The sequence below is a fragment of the Passer domesticus genome, chromosome 25, assembly GCF_036417665.1.
Source record: "Passer domesticus isolate bPasDom1 chromosome 25, bPasDom1.hap1, whole genome shotgun sequence".
NCBI classification, from domain to species: domain Eukaryota; kingdom Metazoa; phylum Chordata; class Aves; order Passeriformes; family Passeridae; genus Passer; species Passer domesticus.
In genome coordinates, this window is record NC_087498.1 from 248,280 (window position 1) to 272,197 (window position 23,918).

The 23,918-nt window shown below is 46.0% G+C and overlaps 2 protein-coding genes across 14 annotated transcripts in view; one reads left to right on the top strand and one right to left on the bottom strand.

Moving 5' to 3' along the window:
* Positions 1 to 20,944, top strand: part of LRIF1 (ligand dependent nuclear receptor interacting factor 1) — a 30,255-nt gene extending 9,311 nt beyond the window's left edge. For 6 of the 8 annotated variants that reach the window (XM_064398961.1, XM_064398960.1, XM_064398962.1 and 3 more), the window contains one exon: positions 945 to 1,716. In XM_064398961.1, coding sequence (XP_064255031.1) covers positions 945 to 1,415 — 471 coding nt within the window. In that variant the 3' untranslated portion in view covers positions 1,416 to 1,716. Of the gene's footprint in view, positions 1 to 944; positions 13,671 to 16,625 lie in introns of those variants that run through there. The other 2 variants (XM_064398954.1, XM_064398955.1) reach the window with 2 other exon arrangements.
* DRAM2 (DNA damage regulated autophagy modulator 2) lies at positions 9,424 to 20,926 on the bottom strand. 6 transcript variants are annotated; one of them, XM_064398972.1, is made up of 7 exons: positions 20,791 to 20,926; positions 19,800 to 19,867; positions 19,111 to 19,250; positions 16,771 to 16,948; positions 13,313 to 13,395; positions 12,525 to 12,617; positions 9,424 to 9,560 (listed from the first exon to the last, which is right to left on the bottom strand). In XM_064398972.1, the coding sequence occupies exons 1-7, from the start codon at positions 20,919 to 20,921 to the stop codon at positions 9,534 to 9,536; spliced, it is 720 nt and encodes a 239-aa protein (XP_064255042.1). In that variant the 5' UTR covers positions 20,922 to 20,926; the 3' UTR covers positions 9,424 to 9,533. The 6 variants fall into 6 exon arrangements, with proteins under 6 accessions (XP_064255042.1, XP_064255040.1, XP_064255041.1 ...); XM_064398970.1 differs by having other exon boundaries at positions 13,259 to 13,395; XM_064398971.1 differs by lacking the exon at positions 9,424 to 9,560 and adding an exon at positions 11,528 to 11,666.
* Positions 20,945 to 23,918: the final 2,974 nt, after the last annotated feature.

Genomic DNA, 23,918 nt, shown 5'->3' on the forward strand with positions numbered 1-23,918 from the left:
AACAACAAATGCTTTTGAGAAGACTGTCCCTACTACTACGGTGATGGTCCTTGTTGGAATAGGGACCTGACCTCGGGATCCTGATTTATATTTAAGCCTCTGCAGATGGTTATGTTTGTCTAGCAGTGCAGTGGGTACAGGCAGAGGAATGGGTTTACTTGAAATTAAAAGAAATTTACTTGTGGATCTGTCCAATCTTTAGAATTACAAATGTTGTTACAAACTTTGTCATTGGTTGGGTACTTCTGGAAGGAAGAACTTCCGTGTTAATGCATGGAAAAGATTTTATCCATTTAAGTATTTCTGTTCAGCTACATTTTCATCTGTGTGATTCCATTCAACTCAATCAAAGGCTTTCTCAGGTTTACTAATTTTGTGCTAATAATTGAGCAGATCCATGGCTGCTATTAACATTAGCATTAACCCATCTCTTAGAAGTGTGCAAGACCAGGCTGGATGGAGCTTAGAGTGACCTGGTCTCATGGAACGTGTCCTTGCCCATGGCAGGGGGTGGAATGGAATGGGATTTAAGGTCTCTTCCAACTCAAACCAGGATGTGATTCCATGATCCAAATAATAAAATGTCTATGAGGAATTTAGTCTGATAATGGACTGTATTTTCCTATCAAATTAGAAAGTTTTTGTCTTGCAGTAGTGTTAACTTAAACAGCCACAGGAGGTGATGGATGTGGCCAGGAAAGGCAGATATGCAGCATTGACTAAGAAAGGAATTCAGTGTCTGGAATTACTAACTGGGAATCTTTGCTAGAAGAACATCAAACACAAAAATATGTTTGATCCTTTGCTGAAAGGAACTTCTTCCAGGCAATAATTTTTAAAAGCTTGCAACAAATAACTTGTAGTTTGTGCTTAGAGAACTTGGTGTTATAATGTAACTGCTACTGAGTTTAACAAGTGAATTTTGTCTGTTTCTAACTCTGCAGATAATTGTGGATCTGGAAGAGGATTTGATTAGGAAAAGGAAAATAAAATCCTCACCTTTGTCAGACAGTGGCAAGAGGAGGAGAACTTCAGTCAAATCATCCACAAGTCCTAGTTTAGAAATCACCAGCTCAAGTTTCAGTGCACTTAAAAGGAGTGTTTCACCTGCACCAGCCTCACCACAGCCAAGTGTTCCCACTGGTTTCGTCGGAGTGTCCCAAGAGAGGGACTTGGAGCAGGACACGTTCCCCCAGTACAGTGACATTACCCACCCAGGGATTTCACTTTTAGTGACTTCTGAAGAGGATACTTCCATTCTGGAAGGTTCTTTCCGAGATGATGCTTTCCCTGTGGCTCCCCCAGACCTGGATGAAACGATACGGGATGAAAAAATCAAGCGACTAAAGCAGACCCTGCGGCAGCGGACCGCGGCGCTGGAGGAATTCCGGCAACGGGAAATGCAGCAGAGCTGAGACCCCTGCCCTGGGGATCCCAGCCTTGTGCATCACCTCTTCAGTGATTTCAAGAGGAAATCCTTTGCTTAAATGAATATTTCTGGTAGATGGAATAACTAGATGAAGTTTAAGTATGTGTGTATTTGCAGAACTGTAAGTTTTTGTTAAATGCCAGAAGTAAGAGACTTGACCATCAAATTCTACTTCTAGGACATGATCCAAGAGCACAGATAAAGGGCATTTTTACCAGCATATTCCCCATATTTTTAATTGAGGGGGTTCTGTATTAGTCTCAGCAAATAAACTTTCCCCTTTCGAATTCCATGGCCTGGCTCTTAGAACCCCAATGCAAATTGCAAACTCTAGCTGTAGATACTTTTTTGTTTGTTTTTCTCATGTGCATGAGAACTTCGATGTATTCCTGAGAACTGTTAATTTTCAGAAGAGGTCAACAGTCAGTGGTTAATAAATGCTAGTTAAATAATCTGGAAATTAGACTTTAGACAGTAGCAGTGCAGATATTTATATAAAACCTCTTGCAGATGTGAAGACATAGGCAGGAGAAGCCCTGTGACAGTTGCTTGGATTCATGGCTCTCTCTGTCATTATTGTGAGCCTTTATAAGGTCATGACCAGATGTGCAATGTGGAAATTTGGTTGTGGGGTTTTTTTTGAAGAGTGGGATGTATTTTTTTTAAACAGAATTCTGTTAATAATAATTTCTTGAAGCTAAAAGACTTCTTTATCTGTCAGTGATATCTTTAAAAATCCTCAATGAGTGTCTTTTAATATGTTGTTTAAACATGTCTCTTGCCACCTTCAGTTATGGTATCTTAGTTTGCCTTGTAGGAGGGGATGTGCCCTCAGACTGTCTTTACATCCTAAGTTTTGTAGAACTTTTTGTGTATTTCCCCACCATGCTCTGTTGTATGTGTAGGGACACCTTTCCTTGTCTTCTGTTGTCATGTCTTTGATCATTGCAGTTCCTTCTGCAGTTTTTCAGTGTTCTCTCACCAAATAATAACTTTTTTGCCAGCAGAGTTTGTTATTGCTTTGTTCCTGTCTGTTTATATTTATTTTAAACATCACCACTCCTGGCAGAGCTCTGTTGCAGATTTGTGTTCACTGAAGGCTTATTTTTTTACTGTCCTTACTTCTGGTTTTACTCCTATTTTGTTTAATTTTAATCAAATTTTCATCTGCAGGGTTTTCATTTATTATCCCACAGATGTCCAGTTTATCTATAGGATTTTGGTGGAGATGGATGCATCTTGGAGAGCTGAGTTCCATATTCCTTACTAATTTAAGTTTTCACAGTGGGAAAAATTCCAATAGTTTGGAGAGGCAAGACAGCTTTTTACAAGGGAAGAAAAATGAAGTTCCTGCTCTGAAGAATCACAGAATCAGAGAATGGTTTGGGGTGTAAGGGATCTTAAAGCTCATCTCATTCTACCCCCTGCCGTGGGCAGGAACACCTTCCACTATCCCATGTTGCTCCAAGCCCTGTCCAACCTGGCCTGCAACACTTCCAGGGATGGGGATAGCTTAAGCTAGACCAAGGTGATGGACCAGATGCACAGTGATAAGTGAGGAGGGAAAGTGAATAATGGAAATAAACTCTGCAGTGATTGAGATTACTTGATAGGAGGGAAGCGTGGTGGAACAAGCAAGTCAGGATGGAAGTGTGGTATCCATGGGCTCCCTATGTATGGAATGGGTGTTTTGGGACAGAACTGACTTTGGTCAATTCCCAGACACCCACCTGCTCCACTCACTCCCTTCCTGCGGTATGTGGGAAAATGGAAGAATGGAATTGTGGGTGGAGATAAAACCACTTGCACAAAAAGTAAAATCAGGAATTCAGTCACCACATCCTGTCAGCAGGCAGAAGATCAGCCATTTCCGGGGTCTCTGTGTGCACTGTATTCACTTGGAAGACAAATACTTTGACCAGAAATGTCCTTCCATCCTCCTGCTTTCATAAAAGCTTTTATTTGCTGAGCATGGCCTCCTGTGGTATGTAATATCCCTTTGATCAGTCTGGGAAGACTGTCCAGGCTGTGTCTCTTCCCAGTTTCTTGTCCATCCCCAAATTCCTGTCCATCCCAAGCCTGCTAGGGGGTGCACAGCAAGAGAAGGAAAACATCTGGATGTTGTGGGAACTCTTCTCAAAACACCGGTACGTGATCAGCAGTCTCCTCAAAACCCCAAACGGCATGATGTGGAGCTACTGTGAAGGACGTCGACTCCATCCCACCTGAAAGGATGAAATGGGACTTGGGAAGGAGATGGAGGCAGCCTTGTGTTATGTGTCTGGTGCTGCAGTCACCTGGTAGATACTCTTCCAACACGCTTTGCTCACTTACTGTTCTCTAACAAATGTCTTTCCTTTATTTTCCAATGATCTCAAAAATAATTAATGAAGCCGAGTTCTCTTATCGTCTCATTTCACTTGAGGTTTCCAGCATTGACATTCTACAATGCACCATCTTTTTATCCCAGAACCTCTTTTACCCTAACAAAGTAGTCCATTTGCCTGAGTTTTTTGTAGACACAATTAAGTACTCAAAGTTTGGAGAAGAATCCTCACTGCAAAATTTTGAAGAAACGTGACCAGGATCTGATGGAAGAAGGTGTATGGGCTATGTCCAGTATAGTGACGGAAAATACCTGGTGCAGTTCAGAAACCAAGTATGGAAGAGAGACATCTTCCTTGGAACAGCACTAGTGCAAGGTTGCAGGGATCACTGAGAGCCAAGAGAAGCCTCTTGATTGCTGATGGGGGAAAGTTGCACCAAGAGGAGCAAAGGGGCTTCTGACAGCCAAGGACCTTAAGGCTGTTGGAGTTGCTCCTCATCCTGACTCACCATCTGCAGCATGGATTGGATTTTGCTGTCCTGTTCATCCTTGAACTCCTGTGATTTATGAAGAGTCTGTGACAAGAGCAAGAGTTCTGGCAATACTGGCTGTCACCCCAGGAGTGGAGGTGACCGGTGGCCATCCCTGAGTTCAGCCCAGGCTGGCAGGAAGGTGTTACACACCAGAATTGCTGTGCTAAGTACTACAAAATCAATGGATTTAGGATATGAATTACAACTTCAAGCAAATTCCTGGCAAGAATCAGTGGAAAACCTTTTACGAATTTCAGAGTCCAAAGAGCAGAAGTGGCAGTGAGTGCTGGACAGAACAGATTCAGGAAGTGAAGATGGTGCTGGGTAAGTTGCCAACATCAGCCAAACCTGGCGCCTTGGAGTCCCTGGCCAGAATTGTCCCTGTGCCTGTCTCCTGTACTGGAGACCCACCACAGCCCCAGAATTTCTATGTGAGGCACAAACCTTGACAGAGGTCTCTCCTAGACATAGAATCATTGTATCGTTTTGATTGGAAAAAGCCCTCAAGATCATTAAGTCTGACCATAAACCTGAGGTGGCCAAGCCCAGCACTGATCCAGAGCTGGGCAATGCCAGGTGCAGCCCAGGAAGCCACCAGAGGAAGGGGACTGTACTAGGAACACCCATCAGATGAAGCTCTGGACAGAATAGCAGTGTCATGTTCACAACACAGCAGAGCATAATTAATTCAGGAGGTTCTGGAATGTATTGAGGATAAACTCCTCCAAGTGAGGGAGGAGCCAGCAAGGAAGAAGCAAGAAGCCAGCTGTGCTGGACCTCGTGCTCACCAACAAGGACGACTTGGTAGAGAATGAGAAGCTCAGGGACAGCCTGGGCTTAGTGAACGTGGAATGGTGGATTCAGGATCCTCAGGGCAACAAGGAGGGCACAGTGAGTCCTGGGATTCAGGATGCCTCTTCAGGGATCTCCTTGGCTGAGTGTCATGGGATAAAGGCCTGGAGGGAAGAGGGGCCCAGAAGAGCTTGTTCATATTTAAGGATAACCTCCAAGCTCAGGAGTGACGCATCTCAAGCATGAGAAATTTGGACAAAAACTCCAGGAGGCCTGTGAGGGTGAACAAGGAGCTCTTGGACAAACTCAGAGTGTGGAAGCAAAGACAGGCAGCCGAGGAGGAATACAGAGGGATTGTCTGAAGTTAGGTTAGGGATCAGGTTAGGAAACCTGAAGCCCTGGTAGAGTTAAGTCTGGCCAGGGACATCAAGGGTAACAGAAAAGCTTCTATAGGAACATTGGTGATAAAAGGAAGACTGGGGAAAATGTCCTCTCCAAAAGGAAACGGGACACCTGCTTTCCCAGGACATGGAGAAGTCTGAGGTTCTCAGTGTTTGTGCCCCAGTCTTCACTGGGAAGTGACCCACTCACACCGCCAGAGTTGCAAGGGCAAAGGCAGGGACTGGGAGAAGGAAGAACCCTCCAGAACCTTTAAGGTTGGAAAAGCCCTCCAAGGTCATTTAGTCAAACCTGTGTCATCTAGTCCAATCTGTGACCAATACCTGCCTTGCTACTCAGCCCAGAGCACTGAATGCCACGTTTAGGCATTCCTTCAACACTTCCAGGGATGGCAAATGCATCATCTCCCTGGGAAGACCCTTCAATGCCTGACCACCCCTTCCAGGAAGAAATTCCTCCTGAAGCCAACCTGAGTTTCCTGGTACAACTTGATGCCATTTCCTCTTGTCCTGTCCCTGTTCCCTGGGAGCAGAGCCTGACCCCCCCGGCTGCCTCCTCCTGTCAGGGAGTTGTGGAGAGCCAGCAGGTCTCCCCTGAGTCTTCTTTTCTCTAGGCTGAGCCTCCCAGCTCTCTCATCCATTCCTAAGAGGACTTATGCTCCATACTCTTCACCAGCTCTGTTCCTTTCTCTGGGCTTGAGAAGATAAAGTATCTTCTACTGGAGTATCTTAAATACTCCAGTAAAGGAGTATTTAAGGAATATGAAGGTGTACAGGTCTGTGAAACCTGATGAGATACATCTATGGATCCTGGTAGAACTGGCAGAGGAAGTTCCTAAGCCACTCTGTATCACATTTGAAAAGTTGTGGCAGTTCAGTGAAGTTCCACTGACTGGAAAATGGAAAATTTGACCCCATTTTTCAAAAGAGAAATAAGGCAGATGCAGTACGCTATAGGCCAATCAGTCACACTGGTGTCCGGCAAGATCATGGAGAAGATCATTCTGGAAACTATGCTAAGGCACACAGAAAATAAAAGGTGATTGGTGACTACCAGTATGGCTTCTCTGAAGACAAATTGTGCCTGACAAATTTGGTGACCTTGTATGACAAGGTGACAGTGCTGATAGGTGAGGGCAGAGCGACTGATATCATCTACCTGGACTGTGCAAAGCATTTGACACTGTCCTGCAGGACAGCCTTGTCTCAAAACTGGAGAGACATGGATTTGATGGGTGGAACACCCACTGGATAAGGAATTGGCTGGATGGTGGCACTCAAAGGATTGTGGTCTGCAGCTGTAGACAAGTATGTCTGAGTGGAGACCAGTGACAAGTGGTGCCCCAAGGGTCAGTTGGGACCAGTGCTGTCTTTGTCAGTGACATGGGCAAGTGGAATTGAAGCATCCTCAGCATGGTGCTGACAGTGAGATGTTTGGTCATGTCACACACGAGGAAAGGGACAGGGCATCCAGAGGGACCTGGATGGGCTGGAGAGGTGAGATCGTGTGAACCTCATGAAGTTCAGCAAGGCCAAGGACAAGATCCTGCCTCTGGATTGGGGTGACCCCCAGCACAACTCCAGGCTGGGGGATAAATGGAGCAGCCCTGAAGAGAAGGATCTGGGGGTGTTGGTGGATGAGAAGCTCAACAGGAGTGACTCCATCAGTGATGAGGGAAAGCTGACAGATGCCATTTATCTAGACTTCTGTAACCATTTGACATGGTTCTCCCCCAGTATCCTTCTCTACATTGGAGAGATGGATTTAATGGGTGGATTGTCAGGTGGATAAGGAATTGGTTGTATGGCCACATCCAGGCAGTTGTGGTAAAAGGCTCAGAGTCCCTGTGAACATTAATGACAGTGGTGTCCTTCATGGATCTGTACTGGGACCAGCATTATGTAATATCTTCATTAATGACATGGAAGGATCTAGGGCACCCTGAGCAGGTTTGTAGGTGACACTGAACGGAGGGGCCCCTGAGGGAGAGGGTCATTGAGAGGGACCTGGACAAGCTCAGAAGTGGCCCATGGGAAACTCAAGTTTAATAAGGCCAAGTTCCAGGTGCTGCAGCTGGGTCAGGGTGACCCTGGGATGGATCCAGGCTGGGGGTGAGCAGATGGAGCAGGCCTGGGAGAATGACCTGGGGGTGTCGGTGGGTGAGACCTGAATATGCCTTAGCCCAGAAACCCCCCAAGCCCTCGGCTGATCCCCCAGTGTGGGCAGCAGGGGAGGGGGATTCTGCCCCTATGCCTCACTCAGGTGATACCCCACCTGCAGAGCTGCCTCCAGCCCTGGGACCCAACAGCAGCAGAAGGACCTGGAGCTGCTGGAGCAAGTGTAGAGGAGGCCATGGAGATGCTCAGACACCTGGAGTCCCTCTGCTCTGGAGCCAGGCTGGGAGAGCTGGGAATGTTTAGCCTGGAGAGAGACACTCCAGGGGAAGAGAAGGTTCCAGGGAAACCTCAGAGCCCCTTCCAGTGCCTAAAGGGGCTCCGGGAAAGCTGGAGAGGGACTTTGGACAAGGCATGGCATGACAGGACAAGGGAAATGGCTTTTCACTGCTAGAGGGCAGGGTTAGATAGGATACTGGGAAGGAATTGTTCCCTGTGAGGGTGGACAGGCCCTGGCCCAGGCTGCCCAGAGAAGCTGTGGCTGCTCCATCACTGGAAGTGTCCATGGTCAGGTTGGACGGGGCTTGGAGCAACCTGGGATAGTGGAAGGTGCCCTGCTCATGACACAGTGGTGGAATGAGATGATCTTTAATGTCCCTTCCATCCCAAGCCATCTTGGGATTTTATTAATCGAGATCTGAGGACTGTGCACAGAATAAATCCTGGGGCAGAGCTGAGCCAGGGCCACCCATAGCAGCCCAGGCCAGGGCTGGATGCTCAGGCTTGGGCTGATGTGGAGCTCATGGGCCAAGAGTGTGTGAGGAGGTCCCAGGGGCCTGGTCAGGGCAATTCAGGTGTATTAATGGACCCTATCAGCCTGTTCAGTGCTTGGCTGGTCAGGCATTGGAAGGGGCTGTCCAAGGAGCTGGTGGAGGCACCATCCCTGGAGTTCTTTAAAGGTTGTCTGGATCTCGCTGGGTGATGTGATTTAGGTGTTATGGGGCTACAGTGGCAGTATGGGATGGACTTGGATGGATGATCTTGAAGGTCTCTTTCAGCCATGATGATTCTATGGGAGGTGGGACCCAACCTAGACCCTGGATCATGACTGTGCTGGTAGGACTGCAGCAAAGGGGAAAAAGGCAGGGATTCACTGGGGGGTGTAACTGGAGCAGCTGGGAGTAGGGAACTGCTCCTCATTGCTGCTCATCTGTCTCTTGACAAAGGGTGAGACAGCAGGAAAAGGGTTTTCCTGGCATTGAAGAGGTTGTTAAACCGAGAAGAGTTGGACGCTCTGAGGCTGAATTTCCATGGATCTGCAGCTGAGCAGGAATTCCAGCACGTGGTGCTGGGCTGATAGGGGAGCAGTGAGGGAGATTTGCGGGGTTTAACTGTAAACCCAGGAATGTACTGCTTTGGGCAGTAAATTCATAATCTTTGAGGTTGAAAAAGCCCTCTGAGGTCATGGAATGAAATTTTCCCCACCACTGCCAAGGCCACCTATAGCAGTTCGTTTTGGGGGGGGCACTCCGGGCAGTCCCCGGAGGGCCCCCTTTCAAAACGAACTACTATAAACGGTGACTAATGTTCGGCAAGAGCACCGACAGCCCCGAGACGACCCCCGAGACCGTGCCAGTATGATAAATTGAGACACGCCTTATTGGTATAATCAAATAAGAATTTATTGATTACAGCAAATAAAGCATAAGCAAAGCAGCACTGGGCGATGGGGGAGTTTGTTCTCCGCCAACTGCCACAGCCACAGTCAGTTCCAGTCGGTTTTTATACTGTATCGTTTCCTGTCCACGTGTCCTTTAAGTCGTACTCTGCGTATGTGTTCTTCTGTTGCTAGGTGGTCATATCCTGCCTCCCGGTGGTCTCTAGGTGAAGGCCGGTAGTTTTTTTTTTCTCAGATTTCCTCTGGGTGACCCATTCCTTATTTAGTACCAATGCTTATCTCTCTGAAACTTAAAAGTTGTTAGGCAAGCATATTTTGGACAATGTGGGTTTTATCAAGTGCTGAAAGTCTGTTTCCCATTATCTTACTTTAGTCCCAGGTTTTATCAAGAGCTGGAAGTCTGTTTCTTGTTATTTTACTTTAGTCCCAGGTTTTCTCAAGTGCTAGAAGTCTGTTTCCTGTTATCTTACTTTAATCCCTTAGTGAACAAAACACGCCGTGTTCTATCACACCTCCACGACTGGTGATTCTTTCACTGTCATAGGCAGCTGTGCCAGGGCTGGACAACCCTTTTGGGGAAGAAATTTTTCCTATTGTCCAACCAAAACCTCAGTCTGCCCCGGCTGGCTCATCTCCAGCTCATCAGTGACATTAAGTTACAGAGAAATTCCTGCTCTCTGGGGCAGGAGTTGCTTCTGGGATGTCTGTTGTCAGGATCAACCTCTGCATGTTTCACAGGGATCCATGGAGAAAGCAGTGAAGGGGAGGTGAGGAAAGCCCTGTGAGCAGGCAGATGTCTTCTAGAGCCTCCTTGAGAGCTACATGAATGCATCAATTGGGATTTTTTCTTCTCCCATCCTCTTACATAAAGAGCTCTCTCCTTCCTCCACAGGGATCCCATCACTGTTGGCACCATCTCTTGCTTAAACCATTTGTCTAATGGGCCTTGGGGGAAGCAAAGGATTCTCTCAGCTGAAACATCACATTTTCTACATTGGAGCAGTTAATCACGAACTGGGCTTTACCTATGCCCTGCTTAGGAAGTATGTGGCCAAGTGTGCAGCTCTCCAGGGTGGCTGGGATCCCTAAGGATTCATCCGCAGGTAAAATACAATACTTGAGAAACCTTCCTAGGCCATCGAGCCCAGGGTTCTCTGTGACTCCATGTAAATCACATCCACCTGTCCTCTCACCCCACTGCCCTCAGTAGTACAGCATCTTCTGGCCCCAAATGTTGTTTCCACTCTGTGAATTGTCTGAACTCTGGCTGAACCAGGCTGGAGGTGCGGTAACAGGGATGGAGACATCCCATTTAAATCTGGAAGAAAGAAGCTACTCAGGGGAAGTTGGGGTTTCCAGGAGGCCTCCAGCTTAGATTAATTTCTCTCCAGGTGCTTTGTCTGCCCCTCCAGGAAGGGAAGATGCAAAAGTAAGGAATTCTGGTGTGGGAGGAAATGTGCTGGAGCTCATGTATAAGCCTTGAACTTGGTAACTTGGGAAGGGAACTGAGCTATCCCTGCCAAGCAGGGCTCAGAGGCAGCTGTGAAGGTACTTGGTAGGTTTGTGCACAATCAAATATCCCCTCAATCTGCTGTACCTTGGTAGAATTTGAGATACTTGTTTTTAAGTATCTTCTGGCTTGGCCTGGGCATGAGCGTGGGAGGTTGTCCCTATGGATTGACCCTGGAAGCTGCTGGTGTGTCTGGCACTTAGAGGCTCCAGCTCAGCCTCTGGAGCACACAGACACTCCACAGGGTTGGGATAAGGGCTGTCAGCACTCTGGGAGCTGCTGGAAGCAGCTGGAGGAAGGAGCAGCTGGCTTAGGTTGGAGGCTCTCAGGGAACACCAGGGATGTTGAGAACATGAGGACAGGGGTCGCACTCTGTGGTGTTTAAGGGACAGCTCTTGGCTTGGGAGGGAACGGGACATGGGCTGCCTTGGCCAACTTCCACCTGTGTAACAGGGACACTTGGCATGAGAATTCCTGGGTCAACCTGCCTGTCAGCTCCAACAACTGGAGGTTGGACAGGGCCTGGAACAAACTGGTCTAGTGGAAGGTGTCCTTGTGCATGGCAGGGAATGGAATGGGATGGGCTTTAAGGTCCTTTCTGAGCCAAACCCTTCTGGGATTCCGTGGCTGTGTGGTTCCTGCTGCTCTCTGTCACTCCTGTCCAGAGCCAACACAGCAGGAGGGAGCTGCTCAGCTGCCTCTTGACCTCCAGAGCAGGCTGTGGTGTGAAGAGGTTTTTCCCTATGGGCTGCTCAAAGGATGGGGTGGCTTTGGGGTCCATCCCATCTGGCCCAAACTACAGGGCATGGATCAGCCCCCTGGGCCCAAGGGGAGCAGAGGTGAGGCTGGAGGCTCTGCCATCCAAAAGGATTTAGCCTGAGGAGACTGGAGAGAGGAAGGTGAAGGTCAAACTGGGTGTGGAGGAAGAGACAAAGAGACACAACTCATTAATAACCTTCATTTAATCCTTCATGACACTGGGAAATGTAGAAATGTCACAGACTCATTCACAGTACTGGTAACATTTGCAAAGCTGTGCAAAGCCCTTGATGTCAAGTACAAGATTTGACATGACAATAACTTCATACTTTTTTTTATATAAAATAAATGTGTAGAAATAACAGCTGTTATTGCTATTGAATTCCTGAGTTCTCTCCATCCATCAGATGCTCCCTGCTATGAGCAGTGCCTGCTCCTCTGCCCTGAAGCTCCCTGGGCTCTCGTGCAGGGTCTGGCCCTGCAGGCTGACCACGGCTCGCAGGGAGATTTTCTGTGGAGGGAAAGCAAAGGAGGTCCCTGTGAGTGGCTCCCTCACTGCCTTGGCACTGGCAAGTTCAGTGACCAGAGGAAACACCAAAGATTTTTGTAAACACCAAGAGATCAGCTCAGAACCATGCCTGGCTCCTAGCTGTGGGCTCCATCATTTGCCTTGTCCTGGAGGAAAAGGCCCCTATGGCTGTAACAGGTCTGGAAGTGAAGTCAGTCAGGGCCAGTCGAGGCTAGTTAAAGCCAGCCTGATGCTGGAGCTGTGGTAACACAGCAGGGACAGACTCTGTGGGGGTCACTTAGAGCTGCTCATGAGTCTCCAGCCCTGGTGACTGATCCATGCCAGGTTAATGGTTGGACTCCATTACCTTAAAGGTCTTCTCCAACCAAAATGATTCCATGATCCCATAAAACCTAAGGCTGCCCTGCAGCACCCACTGGGCTATTCAGAAACAGAGAATGTTAACTTCATCTTACCTGGAAGTCACGGATGTAGGTGAGGAAGAAGCTGAGGAAGGAGAATGCCAGTGACCACTCAGAGACGGTGCTGATGATGTGGGGGGTGTAGCCCTGTGTTACAGAGGAGAAAAAATCCATGTGAAAACTGCTCTGGAACCTGCAGTGGCACAAGAATTGCTTGTGACTTGTGACATCCCATGTGAGATCCTGCATCCAGAACTATTCCCACTGGAGACCAAAATCCCTTATTGTATCTGGAATCTCCAAGAATGAAGTGCTGAAGAATGAGAATGATCAGGAAAACACCTGCTCCAACTTGGATGATGCCTACTCGGAATTTAATACACACCTGCAAAACCTGAAAGTTCAATCCAGAGCTCAACTAACAAAGAGCAGGAAGGTTCAAGGCCCTCCTCAAGATGAAGAAGGAATTAATTTAGAGTTACACTTGAAGATCCAACAGTTTTGTGCAATTAGAACTTCAACAAATACTGGCACAGGTTGCCCAGAGCAGCTGTGGCTGCCCTATCCCTGGAAGTCCAAGGCCAGGTTGCACAGGGCTTGGAGCAATCTGGGCTAGTGGGAGGTGTCCCCACCCATGGCAGAGGGTGGAACTGGATGGGCTTTAAGGTCCCTCCCAACCCACCCCAGTCTGGGATTCCATAATTCCAAGGAGCTGCTGGCTGGTTCAGCTGGCACAGCTCTCTCCTCTCTCACCCCAGGCTGTGTCATGAACTGCAGGAAGTTCTCACCTGTCCCTCCAAATCCAGCTGGATTTGGACTCCATTTCCCACCCAATCACTTACTCTTTCCTGGGGGTCCCAGTGCAGCTTCTGCACCAGGTTCTGTCCATACAAGCCACTGTACAACACAACTGAGGACACAAACACTGAGGGAGGAGGTTAAGGAACATTCAAGGCCAAGAATGAGGAACATGGAACTTGCAGACTGTGTTGAGCTGAGGCTATGTGATCTCATATCTGATCTCAGCCTGAGGAGCAGTAATGGTGCCATGGACAGTTCACATTGTGCCCTTCAACCCGTAGCTTGTCCCAGCCCCCTGGTTATTGTCATGTGAAAAGGTTAATTTCAACCTAAACCCATTATTTCTGTTCTCTGAGTGCTGCCTCTCATTATTCCTCTGATCAAAGGCAGTACTCTCATGTAAGTATTTAAGCTATGGTCAGATGTGCACACTTACTGAGCATTTTAATTTAATTTTACTGATATTTCCCACCCTAGTAAGAGTCTGATCTCTTCTTCTGATGGCTTGTCAGTGTCTCAACTACCTTGCATTCTTGCTGTGGGCCACAGGTTGGAATTCTGTATCACCTGCAGCAAAGAGGATTTTTGGCTTTTCTGTTTGCCTCTCAGTCAAGGTTTGAGAAGTGCTTTGGATTTCACCCCATGTGACAATGATCCCCTATTTAATCAAAGACCTGGATCTTTCTGGAGTATTTGATGTCAATTCTTCAACATCTTACAGAGGGAAGTTACCCCAAAAAAGTGCTTCTGCTACGCCACAAATGAAACTCAGATCATTAATTTACAGACAACCTGATTTTCATAGCATTAAGATATTAAATTCTTCAGTGGTTAATGAGATTAAACATGAAGAGCCTCCTGATGTGAAAAATTAATTTTGGTAGTGAACAAGGCTGGACTTCCTAGCATAAACATAGCTTTAAGAACCCAGACTTCTAAAACTTATTTAAAAATGGGTGTGAGTGGTTTAGGAGCTCTGGTTACTGATTGGACCACAGAAACCCAATTTTCTGCTGAATTGAACTGGGCAGCTCTAGGAGCTGTTTGTTATCTGCCTGAGTTCCTGCTGCAGTGGGAAGAATTTAGTCATTGTGATACAAAAACAACTGGTTCCTATTCCCTCCCCTGCCCCCCCCCCCCCCCATTACAGTGGGTCATCAACTGCCTTGCTCTGTGCTGGCAGTTCTGCTTGTTACACTCCACCACAGGACCAGGAGTATTTTCATCGATTCAGAGAATTGTTTAGGTTGGAAAAGATCTCTGAGGTTGAGTCCAATTGTTCCCCAAGGCCAAGGCCACCACAAACCCATGTCCCCAAGTGCCACATCCACATGCCTTTTAAATCTCTCCAGGGATGGTGACTCCATCACTGCCCTGAGCAGCTGTGCCAGTGCCTGACCACCCTTTCTAGGAAGGAATTTTCCCTCATATCCAACTGAACTGAGGCCGTTTCCTCTTGGCCTGGTCCTTGTTGCCCAGCAGCAGAGCACAACCCCATCCTGGCTGCCCCCTCCTTGTCAGGGAGTTGTGCAGAGCCAGAAGGTTCCCCCGAGCCTCCAATTCCCTGAGCTGAGTCCCCCAGCTGCTCTCCCAGCTGCTCCTGGTGCTCTAGACCCTTCCCCAGCTCTGCTCCCTTCCCTGGACATGCCCCAGCCCCTCAGTGCCTCTCTTGTCAGGAGGGCCCAGAGCTGTCCCAGGACTGGAGCTACCCCAGCAGTGCCAGCACAGGGGATGGGCACTGCTGTGACCCCAGAGCTGGCACAAAATACATTTCCTTCTGTCTTCCAGTACCTGTTACAACCATTTAACCCAAGGTCACAGACTTCTCCCTTTCCCCATCTTTCCCTTATTACATTATGATCTGTTAATTTAGAACAATCATTTCCCTTTTCTTCCTCTTTCATTGTTATATATGTACACATCATTACTTCTACAACTTCCCTATAATTTTGGTTAGACTACATTGGCACAAAAACCTCTACACATCTGAGGTTTGTGGGCTTTTGGCATCTGTAAGAGGAACGTAACTTGCAGCAGATCATATTGTTCATAGAACATATTTTAGTTTCACCAGTTTGCTTCCTCCCTATTCAAAGCTGAAAATCTTGTTTGCTAATAGCAAAAATTTCTGTTAAATACAATTCTCCAAGTTTCTTGGATGATTTCTTTGCTGTCTGCCAAGGCCCCTCAGCAGGTGAAGGTCCTTCATGATGGATAACAAGCCTGTGCCCCACTGTCCCTGCTCCTCTGACTCCTACAGATTCTATAATCCTGGAGCAGCAGGGATGGGAGCCCAGTGAGATGCTCCAATCTTGGGAAATGAGACATATGGTTTAGTGTTGTTATTGTCTGCCAGCCTGGAAATATGTGGGATTGGTGGGGATTAAATCAGTGGCCTGGATACAGCTGCAGATGGGACAGTGTTTAAGCAATGGGTTTTGCAACTTGTGTCTCTGGCAGGAAGTTTGGTGTTGTTGTCCTGTTTGACACAAAAAGTGAGTTTAATTTTTAAATCAAATTTCTAAGTCCATTATGGTGAGCAGGAGAACTGTTCGGGTGCAGTTTCCTGACTGTTTCAATAATTTGGGAGAGGAAAAGGCCTCTATTTCTGAGTGAGTTTGCCCACATTTGTTATATAAATATATGGCTAAATGGGAAAGGATTCCCACTGAGAGAGGGCAGCACTAGAAGGTCCCTTCAACACAAACCATTCTGTGTTTCTTTCTTTCTCTAAACCTCACAACTGCTTCCAGCACTGGGAATTCAGAGCTAAAGGGGGTGATGGACTCATGCTGAGGGAAGGTGGTAGGGAATGCCAGTCAGAAATATCTTGTCTTTTGAACTGTAGGATGGGAAGGGAGGAGATCAGAGGTCTAAGTCCCTCCCTGACTCACCCTTGAAATGTGCTCCAGACTTGTCTCCCTGGCAAGTGCCAGCATATCATCCCTCTTCCAGAGCCAGCTGGCACATGGTCTGTTTTCCTCTTGTGCTACATTCTGGGTTTCTTTCTCAGTTATATCCAACTCTAACACTCTGCACCATTTTTGTCCTCAGGAACACACTTTTACTTCTTACTTGTTTTTTTCCCCCATTGAAACCAGCCATCCCTTAAGCACACTTCGCTTTGGCACCGTATTTCTTAATTTAGTCAGGCCTCTTGGGGATAAACTCGTATTTTTCCTATTTTCAGTCTCTGGTGTGCAGTAGGAAAGGGGAGGAGAAAGGGTAGTAACTGTCCCTCTAACTTTTTTTTTTTTTTTTTTTTTTTTTTTTTTTTTTTTTTTTTTTTTTTGATATCCGGGGGGGAATATTAAAAGTATTAAAGGGATTAACCATTTTCCTTGACATTCCCAGGCTGGAATACAGAACGGGGCACACTACAGGGTGTACAATCAAGGATGACAGGCTTCTTGTGGCACATGGTGGTGGTTCGGTTCAAGTAGGTGTAAATCCTGTGGAGACTACTGGGTTTTGGTGCCACTGCCCAAGCAAAGGATACTGCTCAAGATGCTGGAACAGCTCCACAGGAGAACGGCCAGGCGGGCCCAGAAGATGTCTTTGCTGTGAAGTTCTGGCTGCATCAGGTAGGACAGGATGGTCTGAACCAGCATGTAAATGGACCCCACCCCGAAGGTCAGGCAGGCTCCCAGCACATGGATGTAGTACAGGACGCATTTCTAGGGAAAGAAAGTGCTGCCTGTGAAAACCTGGTTTCATTTTCTTATGTAAACCTCTGGCATCCACCCCTCAGCAACCTCCCATTCTGCGCTAAGCAGTTCTGGACTGTGCCAGTCCACAGGAGACTTTTTTTGGAAGCAGCATTGGAAGATGTCTGGAAGCCACAACCTGCCAGCCTCTGGAATTTCTGCTTTTGTTAAGTTCTTGTGGTGAAGTTACAGGTCACAGCTGTATCTTCAGTACAGGAATTTGTGAGAGCTCTTTTCATAAATGACAGTATCAGAGGAATGGGGTGAAAGAATCCCTGCAGGTGGGCAGGGAGTGGGAGTGACAACATTTCTACCCCAGGAACCTGTGCGTCTATGTATCTGTGAAAGATTATGTAATACAGGACAGACACAACACTATTCTAGCACCCAATTTTGGATTAAGAATAATGAGGTTTTGCATTTCTCTGAATGAACTCTGGTTTGAATAAAGATTGTTTGTCAAATTAGTGTCTTGGAATTCTCTGAGGGAACAAGCAGCAATACTTAAAAAACACCACCAAGAGAACCAAGTGTCAAATAAAAAAAAACAAACCTAAAACCAGAAGATATTAAAAAAAATCCAATCCAACTAAAAATTTGTTATTAAAATATATGTGTGTGAAAACCCAAGTGTGTTCACCCCTTTACTCTCATCACCAGCTTCGCATATGAGCCAGAGACAGGGAACAAAAAGTGTCATCTGACCTGCTGCACAAGGCAAGGCCTGGCAGCCTCCTGCACTCCAATCATGCAGATGTTTCCTGCCCTACAACATGAGGTTCTGTGTGTATCTTACTGAGTAACTCTTAAGATCAAGCTTTTCCTTGTGCACTTTCTGTGCGCAAATGAATTTTAAGTGCTGCATCTACAGTGAGAATTTATATGTAAGAAATAATCAGGTTGCAAAGGTGTGTGCTCCAAAAACATGTACTGTGCAGGGAGGTGTCAGCAGAGAGAAATTCTCTATTTTCACACTTCAGGGTCTTCAATCACCAGTGGATTTCAGGGAAATATGCAAGTGCATTACCTCCAACTTTTTTTTGCTCAAGATTAAACAATGCACGAACTGTTACCAAATTAACATGTGCCTCTTGGATTTTGACTGTTGTGAAATACAAATAAAGTAGAAAAACCCTTTATTGATGGCAGTGGAGGGAAATCATGGAGTTGAGCAGAGTCTGGAGGATTCTTCTTGGTGGATGTGGAATGGGAGGCTGGGACCTCTGAGGGCTCTAGAAAACAATAAATAGAGACCTCCAGAAGAAAAAAAATGCCTAGAATGAGAGTGCTGAGGTTTCTAAGACAGGGGGTGCTGCAGCACTTGAGGAGCTGGGCTAGGGAAAGGTGGAGGTTCCCAAGAGCTTTTCCTCTTTCGTTTTCCCTGTCCCTAATCCAGCAGGAGCCCGAGGTGACACTGCAGCCTGTGGTGGCTACAGGCACCACAACAGAGCCCCAGAATCCATCAGGTAATTAATGTGATAAGGCTGGCAATTATACAATCACCTGGCAAATGAAGCCAACAATGGGGAGCTGCTCATGGTGTGATAGGTGAGAATATCAGATGTGGTTTTTTTGGAGTGGAAAGTATTGAGGAGAAAAAAAAAATAGAGACCTGGGATGGAGAAAATCAGAAGAATTAATATTGCAGAATTTTCAAGAATTAAAAGGTGTGAAGGAGAACCTACCCAAGAGGGCAGGTTTTCCAGAGCTGGGCTTGTGGGTTTGGATGTTTTGTTTGCTTTACTTCTAGTCACCACAAGTTTTTGATACCTTTTATACTATTTGATACCTGATTCTCCTGAGCCACAGCTGTGGGCTTTCAATCTGGATCTCAGGCTTTCAGCCTGCCTGGAAGGAGATCCAAGTGTGGCTTCTGCAATGCTTGGTGGTTATGAACATTTTGAAATGTCATGAACAGCTGCTCACAAGTCCCAAAGCAAATAAGGAATAACTAACAAATTAAAAGTCAAACCTTACATTTTTTAACTGTTCTCTGTAGAGAATGTCACAAAAAAGCAGTTTGCCATGGAAAATTGCTTTCTGTAAATCTGCCATTTATCAGGTATGACATCAGATATCTCAGAACAGACACAGCTCTGGCAGGGACAGAGCAGTGCAGGTGGTGCACAAACCTGGAAATTTGCAATAATGCAGAGTCCAAAGCAGCTCATCCATCCCAGCGTGAGGCCCAGCTTATTCAGCCTCAGGATCTTGGGTTTTTCTGGGCTCAGGGCAGACACTTGCTTGTACCGGACGTACATGGTGGCCATCCCTGCCAAAGACAGCCACAGGCAGTGAGATTCCTGCTGGGGAGCAGTGTCCTTGTTTACCTGGGAAGATGCTGAGTGCCAGAGGAAACTTTTAAAATACAAGAATTTTTTAGGGCGCAGTGAAATAGGAAAGCTGTAAGGCTGGAATGAAAATTGAAATACTATAATGGCAAACAAGTTAAATTAATAGATTTTTCTGAGCTATTTAATTTAAAAGCCATATTAGGTTGTTTTCCTTCCTTCCATTGTTATAGCACAGGTAAGGTGACTGCCTTGAATTTAGATTTTTATTGCTTGTACTTTTCTGTTTGTTTTTTTGAATGCATTTTTTGTCCTTCTGGTATCTGCAATTGCCATATTGGCAATTCGTGGATAACATCCCTGACACACACTTTGAATTGTTTAAGAAAAGTGAGATTTATCGCTCAGTATTTTGTTTTTGAGTAAGAATTCTGGGCTGTTTAATGATCTGGAGAAGGAAATGAACTTTTTTAAAGCTGTTGCATTCCAGAACTGCCTGCAGCTCACCAAGGACAGTTTTCTGTACTCACCCAAGAAGGTTGAAACATTTAACATGATCCCAAATAAGCATCTTTCAGGTGGTATTGTCCCTGTGTCACTGGAAAAGATAAATGGAGTGATACATATCCTATATTATTTATATTAAAAATACTTCCAACACAACTTTACTTATTTCAGTCTACAAAGGACATGTAAAAAAGTGTCTCCCAGATGATTTTCACTGAATTTTTCACTACTCAAACTATGCTGTGCAGGTTTTAGAGCTGTACAAATCACCATGGTAAAGACAAGCTCGCCTTGGAGCAGGGAATGACCATGCTCAGTGTAACTGTTACTTTCATATTGATCTTGATGCCATAAAAGGTGAATAAAAAGGATTAAAACTGAAAAAATTAAGAACATGGAACACTGAAAGAGCAAAGCTGTTATATATATCAGCCTTGACAGAATAAAGTTGGCAATGTAGATTTTAGTACGGATTTTCTGGTGCAACAAACCCGGCAGCAAGTGGCTTCACTCTGAGCAGGGATGTGGTGAGGCACCCCCAGTTTATCATCATTTTAAGGGTATGTTCACAGAGCCAAAGCTTAAAGTTTTGCACAAAACCAGACACCTTTTAATAGGGTAACACACAAATCCCAGAATGGGTTAGGTTGGGAAGGACCTTCAAGCTCATCTCAACTATCTCATTCCAACCAGGGACACCTTCCACTATCCCAGGTTGCTCCAAGCCCTGTCCAACCTGACCTTGGACACTTCCAGACACGAGGCAGCAACAGTATCTCTGGGCAACTCATACCAGGATTCACCACCCTCACAGGGAAGGAATTTCTTCCTAACATTTAACCTGAATTTCCCCTCTATCAGTTTAATATCACCTATAACTATATTAAATGACTATAAAGAGTAATTTTAGAACAGGAGCTGTTGGGTAAGAACTGCTATTTAAGTCTGGAGTTGGTAAGAATTCACAGGTGTGGGGTCATTTCAGTGCTCTGACACAGGGTGGACATCACTGACCTGATGTAGGGCACCAAAGGGTCAACGTGGTGCAGGACAATTGCAGTAATGTAGGAAAACACAAACGATGCTGCTGACCACACAACCAGTGCCACTGGCAGGAATGAGAGGCCTTGCTGGAACCACCACATTTCAGGGCTGACTTCTGCCTCCAGACACTGTGAAGAACCAAATGCAAAGGTTTACTAAGAGTTCTCAAACATTTACTGAGATTCTCAAATTTACTGAGTTCTCAAGAGTTTACTGAGAGTTCTCAAAGGTTTACTGAGATTCTCAAAGGTTATCTAGGATTTTACTATGAGGACTTTGAAATTTTGCTTTCCTTAAGGCAGGAAGCTTCCCATACAGCAGTTTGATGTATCTCTCACTCCTCTCCTGCAAATCCAAAGTGAACACTGACTTCACAAAAGAAATCATAAATAAGCAGAATTAAATCTGGAAATGTTAATTCTGAAATTCTTAGAGTATCATTAGAAACCAGTACTGTCATTTTACTATGTAGCTTGGATTTTTTGCTGCCAGAAAAGGGTCAAGTGGGTCACTGTGAGTAAGTGACTCCATTTTCTTTCAGCCTTGTGTCACAACACCAGGTCAGTAGAGTGAGCTGACAGAGAATGTGTCCCTGCACTGACACTGCAACTGATGGTGGCTGTGCTGGGGCCTCTAGCTTCTATTAACACTTAGCTGGGTAGATGTGGAGGAAATGACCCAAAATTACTTTAATACCTGCCCTCAATTATTCCTTGTCAGACTGTGTGACTTGACATCTGTTATAGAGTCCCAGGGCTGGAAGGGACTTTAAACTCTATCTTGTTCCACCCTGCCACAGGCAGGGACACCTTCCACTATCCCAGGTTGCTCCAAGCCCTGTCCAACCTGGCCTTGGACACTTCCAAGGATGGGGCAGCCACAGCTGCTCTGGGCAACCTGTGCTAGGGCCTCACCACCTTCACAGAGAGGAATATCCCATCTAACCCTGCCATTAGTTGCACACACATAGGTTTTATTTTCTACTCTGAGTCCTCTTTGCATCACAGTCTCATTTTGTTGTCCCTCCATAATGTGCTGATGGGCTCTCTCAAAGCACTGGGGGGTTTCCTGGGCTCACTGTGTTAATGTTGAGCAAACAGCTCCATTTCCCCACATCTTTTCCTCCCATCCTGTCTAGATTTGTGTATTGCCAAGGAGAAGACTGTACTAAGGTACCTCACAGAGTGGGACAGAAAATGACTTTGCCATTCAGCAACAATTTTTAAAAATTAGTTTGTTTTTTAAATTTATTGATGTTTAGGATGAAATGTCAGTGAAAATGTTAAAAACATATTTTGAAGGAAATCAAAACTGAAGTACTGTTTAAATCACCCTATTTATTCTATGCTGTGAGGTTAACTTTTGGAAGATATCACCTACGGAGGTTTGAGAACATAGATGCAATTCTTTTGTGGAGATTGAATCAGAACTTTTCCACAGACTGTAATATCAGTAATAACAATATGATATTAACAGGGCAGGGGCACCTTTCACTAGGGCAGGTTGCTGAGCTCCATCCAGCCTGGCTTCACGATCTCTCAGCTATCTGAGTTCACTGCTACCAACCACAACCCTCACACTCAAGGGCTGCTCACAGCAGTTGCTGTTTTACAGGTGAGAGGAAAAGATCCATGTGCAGTGCAGTGAAATCATGATTCTGTAGTCACACTGTTCAGTTCCCTAAATCCCAGCCTGACAGCAAATCTGTGTCTCAACCCAGCTGTCTAAGAGCAAGAAGGGTGTCTTAGGTTGGAAATGAGGGGTGCATTCTATTCCTATCTGATGGGGCAGTTATCTTCTGTTAATTGGGCAGTTTTCTTTATCTCTGCCACAAGCAATCCTCCCTCCAGGAGATATTTTCTGCTAATGGGCCATTGAGTGCCACAGCATGACTGATAAAATTCCATCATCCCACTGGGAGATGCTCTGCCCAGAGGGAGGAGCCAAGCATTCCTACCTGGATACAATCTGAGATCTGGAAGACCACAGCAGCCTATTCCACTGGATCCCCAGAGGAGCAGCTGCCTTTTCCACTGGATTCCCAGGAGAAGACCAGGCCCATCTATACCACCTCTGGGTCTTCAGAGGAAGACTACACCCTTCTACAGGATCCCTGCTTCAACAGAACCACAGCTGACATTCCAGGAGGACTGCAGCCACAATTCCAATGGGACTGCTGCCAACACCCTGACCCACAGGGTACTAACTCCTGTTCTGACTCTGTCAGTGTTGTTTTGTATTACTGCATTCTTAATTTTATTTTCTTTCCTAATAAAGAACTGTTATTCCTGCTGCCATATCTTTGCCTGAGAGCCCCCTTAATTTCAAAAATTATAATAATTTGGAGGGAGGGGATTTACATTTTCCATTGAGGGGAGGCTTCTGCCTTCCTTAGCAGACACCTGTCTTTTCAAAGCAAGATGAAGGACCACCCTAGTGAGCTCACACAGAGAGAACTGTGACTCTTCTCTACTCTTGCTGCAAAAGCAAAGTAATTTGCTACTAGCTTCAAACACAACCAGAGCTATTTCAGCCTCCCAGAATGGCTGAGGTGGGGAAGGAGCCCTGGAAGTCACCTGGGCCATCCCCCTGCTCAACCAGGGCCACCAGAGCCAATAGTGCAGGATTTCACCCCAAGGTTGGAGATATCACAACCTTTCTGGGGAGCCTGGGATGACCAGTTCCAGTCACTCTCACAGGGAAAAAGTGTTTCCTGATGTTCACTGGAGAGAAGAGGAGAAAAAGTGTTTCAACATAGTTAAAACTGGAGACTGTAAACAGAAGATGAAAAAGGACAAAGGTAAAGAGCAAATAATGGACAGTGTACATCCAGGAACATCCAGGCAAAGATCTGTATGTGAGAAAAGCAAAATAATGTTGAAAGAAATTAGAAGGAAGTATTGAGAGATTTTAGAAGGGCATAGCCTGGGGTGGAGAGGCTGAAAGAAAGGAGGAAGAGAAAAGGAAGAAAGAGGAAGCACCAAGACTAGAAAGTCTCATGGCGAGAAAAAAGTTGAAATAAAAGTAGGTGAATCTTGCAAGAGGTCAGAGCTGGTCAACCTTCACAGCTCTTGCATAGAATGGACAACTACAGCCTT

Bases quoted from the DNA above. Each gene is read 5' to 3' on its own strand.
- DRAM2 (XM_064398967.1), bottom strand. From the start codon at position 20,921: ATGTGGTGGTTCCAGCAAGGCCTCTCATTCCTGCCAGTGGCACTGGTT. The intron at 19,868-20,790 runs GTCAGTGATGTC...TATCTTTTCCAG, and splicing joins CCTTTGGTGCCCTACATCAG to TGACACAGGGACAATACCAC. The intron at 19,251-19,799 runs GTGAGTACAGAA...TGTCTTTGGCAG, and splicing joins AAATGTTTCAACCTTCTTGG to GGATGGCCACCATGTACGTC.